A 9,801-nucleotide genomic window follows, 5' to 3' on the forward strand; every position below is an offset into this window, starting at 1 on the left:
GTTGGTGGTGGATCTGATGGTAGTGGCAAGAGCAAAATAGGACCGAATGCAGGAGGTGTTGAGCCTGCGTCATCGTCTGGCTACATAAGGCCTCGAACGCTTAGTTTTCTAGGAGTTGGCAAACCGCTTTTAAAGCCAGAGCATCAGGAAAAAGTTTTGTCTTACATTGCTGACTCAGCCTCCAGCTCTATCGCCTCCTCTTCTTCAGTTGTAAAAAGTAAAAGCACTGAGTCGTCATTGGAGGCTCATGTTCATGAACCACACCTTTCCTTGTGTCCTTCACCCCAACCAAGATTGAAGGATGACGCAGGCCATACTACTGATTACTCCATGGAGCTGTTTTCACATACCATGCCTGGATTATCAAGTCAAATGGTGAATTACCCAGGCCAAGATGAATCTGACATGGAGTGCACTGATGCACAGCCGCTGATGGATGATTCTGCTGGTACATTCACTCAGAGCACTACATTGTCCTCGCAGTGTACAGAGCCAGATTCTGACCCTGATGAGACTCAGGTGCCCCTTCCCGCACACTATACCACCATACACGGTGACACAGAGGAAGGTGCACATGACATAGAAGAGGAGGTGATGGATGACCCAGTTGTTGACCCAGATTGGCATCCATTGGGGGAAGAGGGTGCTGCTTCCAATAGCTCAGATGAGGAGCATCCACAGCAGACATCGACATCGCAACAGCTGTTATCTGGCAGGCCCGTAGCACTCCAAAGACAGGTTCCAAACATCAAAAGAGTTGCTGGACAGCTTGTCCAGAGGGTCAAAAGATCACAGCGTGCTAGGCCGCAAAATGTCTGCCAAAGTAGGAAGAGTGCAGTGTGGCACTTTTTTGAACAATATCCTCATGATCAGGCCAAGGTTATCTGTAAGAAGTGTGCAAAGACCTTTAGCCGAGGGAAAAATCTGAAAAATTTGAATACCAGTTGCATGCTTAGACATTTAACCAGCATGCACTTGCAAGCGTGGACACAACACCAAACCTCAAGTGCCACATGTGCAACTGATCACAACGAAGGTAGTCAGCAACGCTACATTGTTTCCCCCACTGTAAGCCCACCGGTTATCACAGCAGCAAATGTTGAGGTGTCCTTGCAAGGCCACAGCAGTCAGGGAATCCCACTGTTATATCAACGAAAGACTGATTCTAGGCCATCAGAAAGAACACCAACTCCATCACCATCATCAACCCTCTCTCAGTCCGCCCTGTCCACCGCTACTTCCACCATATGCAGCTCTCAAGTCCAGCTCACCCTCCCAGACACTATGAGTAGGTCAAGAAAGTACTCAGTCTCTCATCCACGTACACTGGGTTTGAACGCCCACATTGCCAAACTAATCTCGTTTGAGATGATGCCCTTTCGGTTGGTGGAAAGCACAGCTTTCCGCGAACTCATGGCCTATGCAGTACCACGCTATGACCTACCCAGTCGCCACTTCTTCTCTCGCAAAGCCATCCCAGCCCTCCACCATCATGTGAAAGACCGCATTGTCCATGCACTCAAGCAGTCAGTGAGCGGAAAGGTGCACCTCACAACTGATGCATGGTCCAGTCGGCATGGCCAGGGCCGTTACGTGTCCATCACTGCGCACTGGGTTAATGTGGTGGATGCAGGGTCCACAGGGGACAGCGGTGGTTGGACAGTGCTGCCTAGCCCACGGTATAGGAAACAGTTGGCTGTAGGCGTTCGACCCTCCTCCTCCTCCTCCTCCTCCAGAAGCGAAAGCTCGTCCACAGAGCGCAGTCGTACGAGCACTCCATCTGCAGCTGCCACTGTTGCACACGATGTGTCCCCCTATCGAGCAGCTAGTGGAAAGCGTCAGCAGGCTGTGTTGCAGATGATGTGTTTGGGCGACAGACACACCGCCGAGGTGCTGGCCGAGTACTTGAAGCGACAAACTGAGTCATGGCTGGGCAGTGTACATCTTGAGGCAGGCAAGGTAGTTAGTGATAACGGCCGTAATTTTGTGGCAGCCATAGCCCTTTCAAAACTCAGCCACATACCTTGCTTGGCTCACACCTTGAACCTGGTGGTGCAGTGCTTCCTCAAAAATTATCCGGAGTTAACAGCCCTGCTCCAGAAGGTGCGAAGACTGTGCGCGCACATCCGCCGGTCGCCTGTACACTCCGTTCGTATGCAGAAGCTGCAGCGATTGCTCCACCTTCCCAACCACCTCCTCATTATCGACATTGCAACAAGGTGGAACTCCACCCTGCACATGGTGGAGTGGCTGTGCGAGCAGAGGCAGGCCATAATGCATTTGTGGGAGGATACACGGCCAGGCACTTTGAGAGCAGACATGGAGTTGACAGGCGTGCAGTGGTCGAAGCTGAAAGACCTCTGTAAAGTCCTTCAGTGTTTTGAGGAATGCACACGGCTGGTAAGCGCAGACGAAGCCATCCTAAGCATGAGCATCCCACTTATGCGTCTGCTCATGCAAACTTTGACGCACCTTAAGGAGCAGGCGTCTGCAGCCAATGTTGATGAGGAGGAAGAGGAGGAGGGAATCCTTGATGACATTCAGCCATTGTCTGCTCAGGGACCTCTCCTGGACGAGGTGGAGGAAGAAGAGGAGGAGAAGGATGATGATGGGGATGATTACTTAGGGGAGGAGGATGCATCTCGTGGGGCAAGTGAAAATGTTGGTGTGGCAAGGTCTGGTACAGGGTTTGTGCGTGACTGGAGGGATGTGGATTTGCCAGAAAGTGCTCCTCCACCCAGCACTCGCAGTGCATCATTGACACAGGGAACATTGGCCCACATGTCAGATTATGCCTTGCAGATCCTAAAAAGGGACCCCCGCATTGCCAAAATGATGAACGATGACGACTACTGGTTGGCCAGCATCCTGGATCCACGCTATAAAGGCAAATTACAAAACATCATGCCACAGGAGAACCTTGACCTAATATTGGCTAATAAAAGGTAAATCGGTTGCTTGAGGCATTCCCAGCACACAGCAGCGGTGATGGTTCTCACACGAGCCGTACGGGCCGGGGGCAGCTTGGCAGAGGTGTTCGTGGTGCACACAGCAGAAGTGGCGTTGGAGACAGGGGTTTCATGACAATGTTGTGGACTGATTTTTCAAATACCGCTCACACAACTGGTATTACTGCATCGATGGAAAGTGACAGGAGACAGCAGTTGTCAACTATGGTAACAAACTACTTTTCCTCCCATATCGATGTTCTCCCACACAGGTCATTCCCCTTTGACTATTGGGCCGCTAAACTGGACACCTGGCCTGAATTGGCCCAATATGCCTTACAGGAGCTCGCTTGCCCAGCTGCAAGTGTGCTATCGGAAAGAGTCTTCAGTGCAGCTGGATCAATCCTGACAGAAAAAAGGACCCGTCTGTCAACCCAAAATGTGGATGATCTAACCTTCATTAAAATGAACCATGCATGGGTTTCCAAGGATTTTGTCCCACCTTCCCCTGATGACACATAGGGTGACAGAAAAATGGCTTGCTTTGGTCCACCTCTTCCTGGGACTTCACCTATTTCGTCTTTTGCATCAGCTGAATGTCCAACATCAACATATGCCACTTTCTAAAACTCCCTAACTGTGCTGCCTCCCCCCCCCATGGCCGGGGTCACCACCTAGCGCACGACACCGTGCGAGTGCCGTTGCCCTGGACAGGTGGGTAGGCTGACTCTTGGGCGCGGGCACTGGCACAGGGTCCCTCATAGTGCAATCAAGTGTCTCTGACGGTGGTGGTGCACACCCGCCGTCAGACACACTGCTGTACTATGAGGGGCCCAGTGCCAGTACCGACGCCCACGAGTGGGCCCCCTTTGCTTGGGCAGGGCCCCAGCATTTGCAATCTTTACCTCTCCCTGCTCCTCCGCTGTGTAATCTGGGCCGTCAAATCCATACTGGGCCTGACACCGTCTGAGCCTGCCTCCTGAGACATATATTTTGAATGTGTACGCTATCCATACATGTTATCCGGGGAAACGGTACCCTTTCAAACCTTTGTGCAATCACGTGCAATCCATACTGGGCCTAACACCATCTGAGCCTGCCTCCTGAGACATATATTTTGAATGTGTACGCTATCCATACATGTTATCTGGGGATACGGTACCCTTTCTAACCTTTGTGCAATCACGTGCAATCCATACTGGGCCTGACACCGTCTGAGCCTGCCTCCTGAGACATATATTTTGAATGTGTACGCTATCCATACATGTTATCTGGGGATACGGTACCCTTTCTAACCTTTGTGCAATCACGTGCAATCCATACTGGGCCTGACACCGTCTGAGCCTCCCTCCTGAGACATATATTTTGAATGTGTACGCTATCCATACATGTTATCCGGGGAAACGGTACCCTTTCAAACCTTTGTGCAATCACGTGCAATCCATACTGGGCCTAACACCATCTGAGCCTGCCTCCTGAGACATATATTTTGAATGTGTACGCTATCCATACATGTTATCTAGGGATACGGTACCCTTTCTAACCTTTGTGCAATCACGTGCAATCCATACTGGGCCTAACACCGTCTGAGCCTGCCTCCTGAGACATATATTTTGAATGTGTACGCTATCCATACATGTTATCTGGGGATACGGTACCCTTTCTAACCTTTGTGCAATCACGTGCAATCCATACTGGGCCTAACACCGTCTGAGCCTGCCTCCTGATGTAGAGACATATATTTTGAATGTGTACGCTATCCATACATGTTATCTGGGGATACGGTACCCTTTCTCACCTTTGTGCAATCACGTGTAATCCATACTGGGCGTGAGAACGGCTGGCGAGCTGCTAAGCAAGCTACAGCACCTGTGGTTTGCACACGCAAGTTTTTAATTTTTTCAGGAATGACGGTTAGGCCTAATTCCGGAACTGCGGTTGACCTGCACTTACTGGGAAATCATCGTTCGCGGGTAATAATTGTAATCAGTGATCCCCATCACTAACGTTGTTCAGCGGGTTATCTGCACCCGTAAGCGACAAACGCTGGCCTTTTCAGTGTAGCGCACATGCAGCCACGGACATGTAAGGGCATGACACACCAGTTATTGACCAATCTCATGTGCCAGAGCCTCACGTGTCCCTCTAGTAAGCCGGACTCGGACCGCGGGGCATGACGGAGTCTCGTTCGTTAACGGAATTAAGCTTGCAATGTGTGCATCTGTTCTGTAGCTGGCATGGTTGAGGTTTCCCAGGTGGAGTCGAATTTAACCGTAGGCTCCACTCCTGGTGGTGCCCTTCTGGACATTCCTTTAAGGTTCAGCTTTGCAACCATACTGCCCACGTAAAACAAACACTTTGCCTTCATGAACGCTGTTTGGAGGGTCATGACTCGTGGGAATAACGCCGCCCAATCAGTTATCCTGCTAGAGAGATCCTTCGTTGCTCCCAAGCATGACATCACACTCCCTAGGAAGAAGGTAATGCCACTGTGGCGACCGCACTCCTGGGGGCGACACAAGTGCACTGATGCCCAGCCACTGCTCGATGAATCTGCTTTTACATTGACCCAGACCACTACATTCCCCTCGCACGCTACACGACCTGAATCTGACCCTGATGAAACTCAGGTTACCCTTCCCATATACAGTTCCATCTTACACGGTGACAAAGAGGAAGCTGCAGATGAAAGTGCAGGTTCGGCCCACCCGCCATCAGACACACCACCGTACTATCATGGGCCCTGTGCCAGTGCCGTCGCCAACGAGTGGGCCCCCCCTGCTTGCCCAGGATCACAGCACTTGCAAAGTTGAAATACTGTGCAGTGAGATGGAAGATGGGGACGATGAGGAATCCAGAGAAGTACAGGGATTCCCTAGCGAGGAGACTTATTTGATTGTTTTCAATGTTGGGACAGCAATTTTTGGGGAGCACTATACTCTGGAGAATGATAGATGGGGCCCACCATACACTGGAACATTCCAAAGGTGGACATCAGACACTGGAGCAGCATTTACAGGGCCCATTATACACTAGAGCATTAGAAATGGGGCCCATTATGTTTGGAGCATTATTTGGGCCCATAAGACAGTGGAGCTTCATCCATGGGGACCAACATATACTGTAGCATTATGTGGAGCTCATCATATACTGTTTCAAACATTATATGGGACCAATGATTCTGTATGGAGAAATAGATGGGCCTCGTCATGAGATGTAAAAAGTGAGGTATTTTTCATTGTACTATACCGCTATTTCTCTGCCGTATCGGAGCATGATGAGTTGTGGTATGTGTTAAAGGGGCGCTCTTTCGCCCAGGGCACATGAAAACCTGCAGCCAGCCCCCCCCCCACAACTTTAGCCAACTAACCCCCATTTTTCAGTGCGTAACTTGTATTATGAAGTTAATTAAGGTTGACAAGCTTAAGTAAGAAGAATTTATGCTTTTGGCATTCAAATGGGCACTGTAGGTGTGTTTCCTGTCCTCCTCTCACTGCCGACTTTTATTCCCCATTGACTTACATTGGGTTTCGTGTTTCGGGACGACCCCGACTTTTCCCTATAATCGGACGATCTTGCTCGACCCGACTTTTGGAAAAGTCGGGTTTCACGAAACGAAACGCGACCCTAAAAAACCAAAAGTCGCTCAACTCTAGTGACAAGTATAAAATGTTATTATTTTTTAACCTCTCCGTTGATTATATTATTAATATTATTATATTGCCATTTATTCCATGGAGCTTTACATGTGAAAAGGACCGTATACCGAATCAAAAACAAGTACAGTAATCTGTACAAGTACAGTAATATTCTGGGGTCGGGAGAGACCTCGTAGCATAATTAATGGCTTTCACAAGCAATTCGATTTCCATAGAATAAATTTAACATAAATCAGATTTTGCCAAATTCGCTCATCTCTGTTTGTAATGTAATATTAACCCGTGCCCAGCCTCCGCCCCATGGCACCAGGGCATACACACACAGTATGTGAATTCCTATACATTATTCAATTAACGCAACCGAGAATTCAGCTGCTTCTTCACTCTTGGATTCTCCGTAGGCGTCAATGCGGACGTGCACATGCACAATACCCTCATCGGCGCAGCACCACGACATCCGTTCTACCTGCCTGGAAACTAATTGAGATCCCACAGCTTCCTCATTCCACAGGCTGATGGTGGAAGGCTTAGAAGACCCCTACAGCTCTGGAGACGGGGAAGGGGGGGGTCTCCAGCAATCTGTCAGTTCATTCAAACCCAGCCAGAGGCATCGACTAAGCAAACAGAAGCCTTTGTTCTCCACTTGTCAGCTTTTCCACTGCAGCAAAACAGCGTCTATCACCCCAGCTGCCTAGTGCTAGTGCACACAGGTCTCACAGAGCATCCAAAAACATTGCCTTATGAGTGCTTACCCCCAGCATCTGGTGCAAGTAGTAGTACTGTGGGCCACTGTAATACCGGGTGAAGGTTCTCCAAAATAGTAAAGTATTGATGACCAGCCAGAGAAACTGGGGAGATAAAAAAAGAGACACTTAGAAAAAAAGACCATAATAGAGAGGTCAGTGGGCTCCTTTAGGCACTAGGGCATAGGTGCATCTAATACGCCCACATCGCTACACCCCATGTATCTATCTGTCTAAGAGGCAACATATACTTCATTGCAGTACAGGTCCTCGTTACACCGACCCAGAATACAACACCCAGAAAAAAAAAAAATCTATAGGTCCACATTGCACCTCTGTGTGCCTTTGATTTCCTACAGACACAGAGGGCAATTTATAGAGGTGTTTCATAAATTTGGCACTGTTAGCCAAAATCAGTAGTGGAACAATCAGAGCAAAAGTGTAATAGAAACACGTCAGCACTTCTGGATTTATCTCCCACTGCTGGTTTTGGCTTCCGAATGCAAATGTAAAAGACTGACCAAATACTGAGCGTGTGAACTTGGCCTTGATTGATCTGTGATATGCTGCAGTAATAGTGCCTTAATGACAGCATTGTTGTTAATTATTCTTCACAAACTGCATACAAGGAGGGCAGTATTAAACCCCTCTGTCTTAATTTAACCAGTAAAGAAAAATCATGAAACCAAGGCTTGTGTATCACACAAAGTGTAAAGACAAGAGAAAAATTTCCACAATCCATAAATGTAAACACAACTGTCTACCTTACACAATGTGTGCAATGTAAAAAAATAATAGTTTTTTTTTTTTGCACACGTCCGTGGTACAATAGTCCAATATTAGACCAGTACATGCCATTCGAATACCACTCTTGGTTACAACTGGTTACTTCCTGATATTCCCTAACCACATAGATTGAGATCACTTGGACATTAATTAATGCTGTATTTGCATTAAAGGGCTAAAAAAAGGTTCAGTACAGTCCTCTGAGAGTTACACTTGAAGCTTCTCAGTATTGAAATTGGAAGTAACTTTTTTTTTTAGCCAAAAATCAAATTTTGGAAGAAAATTCATCAAAGTTGTCGAATTCAAATTTTGAGTGATCCTCTCATCTCTACACCCGGGTGCAACTTCAAAAGTAATTTATTGTAAGTTTCAAGTGTGTCCATTCTAAAATTGTATTAACCCTACGATGTGTGAAAGCCATGCTGATATATCTGCCATGCAATGCATAAGCTGGATGGTTGCAAAAAAATGTAATATTAATGCTACCAAAACGGAGCATGCCAGTGGTCCCTAATAAGTACCTGTTGATGAACTACAACTCCCAGTGAATCAAGCTTCAGCCGTGGGATAGCCAGTCCATACGGGTAAAACAGTCCTGAATATACTATATATAATATCATCGTAATAATACAAAAAAAAACATTTGCTAAAAATTTTCCAGCAAGTTTTGTAAGGGAAATAAATGAAGCAAAAAATTTACAAATTAATATTGGAAATTGTAAAAATGGAAAGCGTGACCTACCAGGAAGAGGTGCTTGGATCCTTCATTGTAGAGCCAGCTGTTACAAGGTAAAGCCATGGTCCTGTCCTGCTCCAGCTGGAGTATAATCAGTCCACAATGTTCAGAGCTCTCCCCCCAAGCTGCTTCCTGTCTTCTCCCCAGTGATCTCCCTGTCTGTATATTCCCAACCCTGTGTAACCCTCACCATCCTCAAATCTCTCCTGGTTAGTGATGTGGGACAGACTGCATAGTTACAAATAGGAATCATCAGCAGAAATCACCCCACACAGAACAAGCTGTAAACTTCCCCCCCTACCCCCCCACAACAAAAGTTTTTCCAAACTATTTCAAAGTTACAGGAAAAAAGTTTAGAAAGCACAAAATTTCCATAGAAGATGCAACGTATCAAATGTATCAAATGCTAGAAAGTTGTCACGATAGGAAACGTAAAATATTCCCCCCCCCAAGAAATGCAGGAAGCGAGCGCTCATCCAATCATTCCATATCTCTAGATTCCTGGCTAACTTTTTCCATTCAGATATAGTTTAACAAAGAGGAGGGATTAGGAGAAGGGGGGCTGCCAGCTACAGGGGCCCTGAGGGCTCATTCTTTTTTTTTTAACAGATGTTTGCTTTTTTCCTAGCTAAAAAAAAAAAAAAAACAACTTTGAGACTGTCAGACTCAATAAATAAAAAGTAATAAAAACCGAAAACATTATATTAAAATAGGCCTAAATAACGTACAAACAAATGGAATATTACGTTAATAAAAATATAATATTTTGTAAATACAAAAATAGATCAAATATAACTTTAAATTGCAAAAAAAGTTAATCTAAAACAACTGCATTTGAACAATTTAGAGTTTAAAAACAATATTACAAGTAACAACTATAAAACTGGCCGCCATGTACAAGACTATAAGGGAATGTGCAGATGATCCGG

The 9,801-nt window shown here is 46.7% G+C and overlaps 1 protein-coding gene across 1 annotated transcript in view; it reads right to left on the reverse strand.

The window, feature by feature from the left end:
- The window catches only part of NOX4 (NADPH oxidase 4), a 372,675-nt gene extending 363,344 nt beyond the window's left edge, over window positions 1–9,331 (reverse strand). Inside the window, exons 1-2 of the mRNA XM_073569264.1 lie at window positions 8,879–9,331; window positions 7,360–7,455 (exon numbers count right to left, since the gene is read on the reverse strand). Coding sequence (XP_073425365.1) covers window positions 7,360–7,455; window positions 8,879–8,935 — 153 coding nt within the window. The 5' untranslated portion in view covers window positions 8,936–9,331. The remainder of the gene's footprint in view (window positions 1–7,359; window positions 7,456–8,878) is intronic.
- Between the last annotated feature and the right edge of the window lie 470 nt (window positions 9,332–9,801).

The sequence above is a fragment of the Dendrobates tinctorius genome, unplaced genomic scaffold (assembly GCF_039654945.1).
Source record: "Dendrobates tinctorius isolate UK_male_01 unplaced genomic scaffold, ASM3965494v1 ptg000023l, whole genome shotgun sequence".
NCBI lineage: Eukaryota > Metazoa > Chordata > Amphibia > Anura > Dendrobatidae > Dendrobates > Dendrobates tinctorius.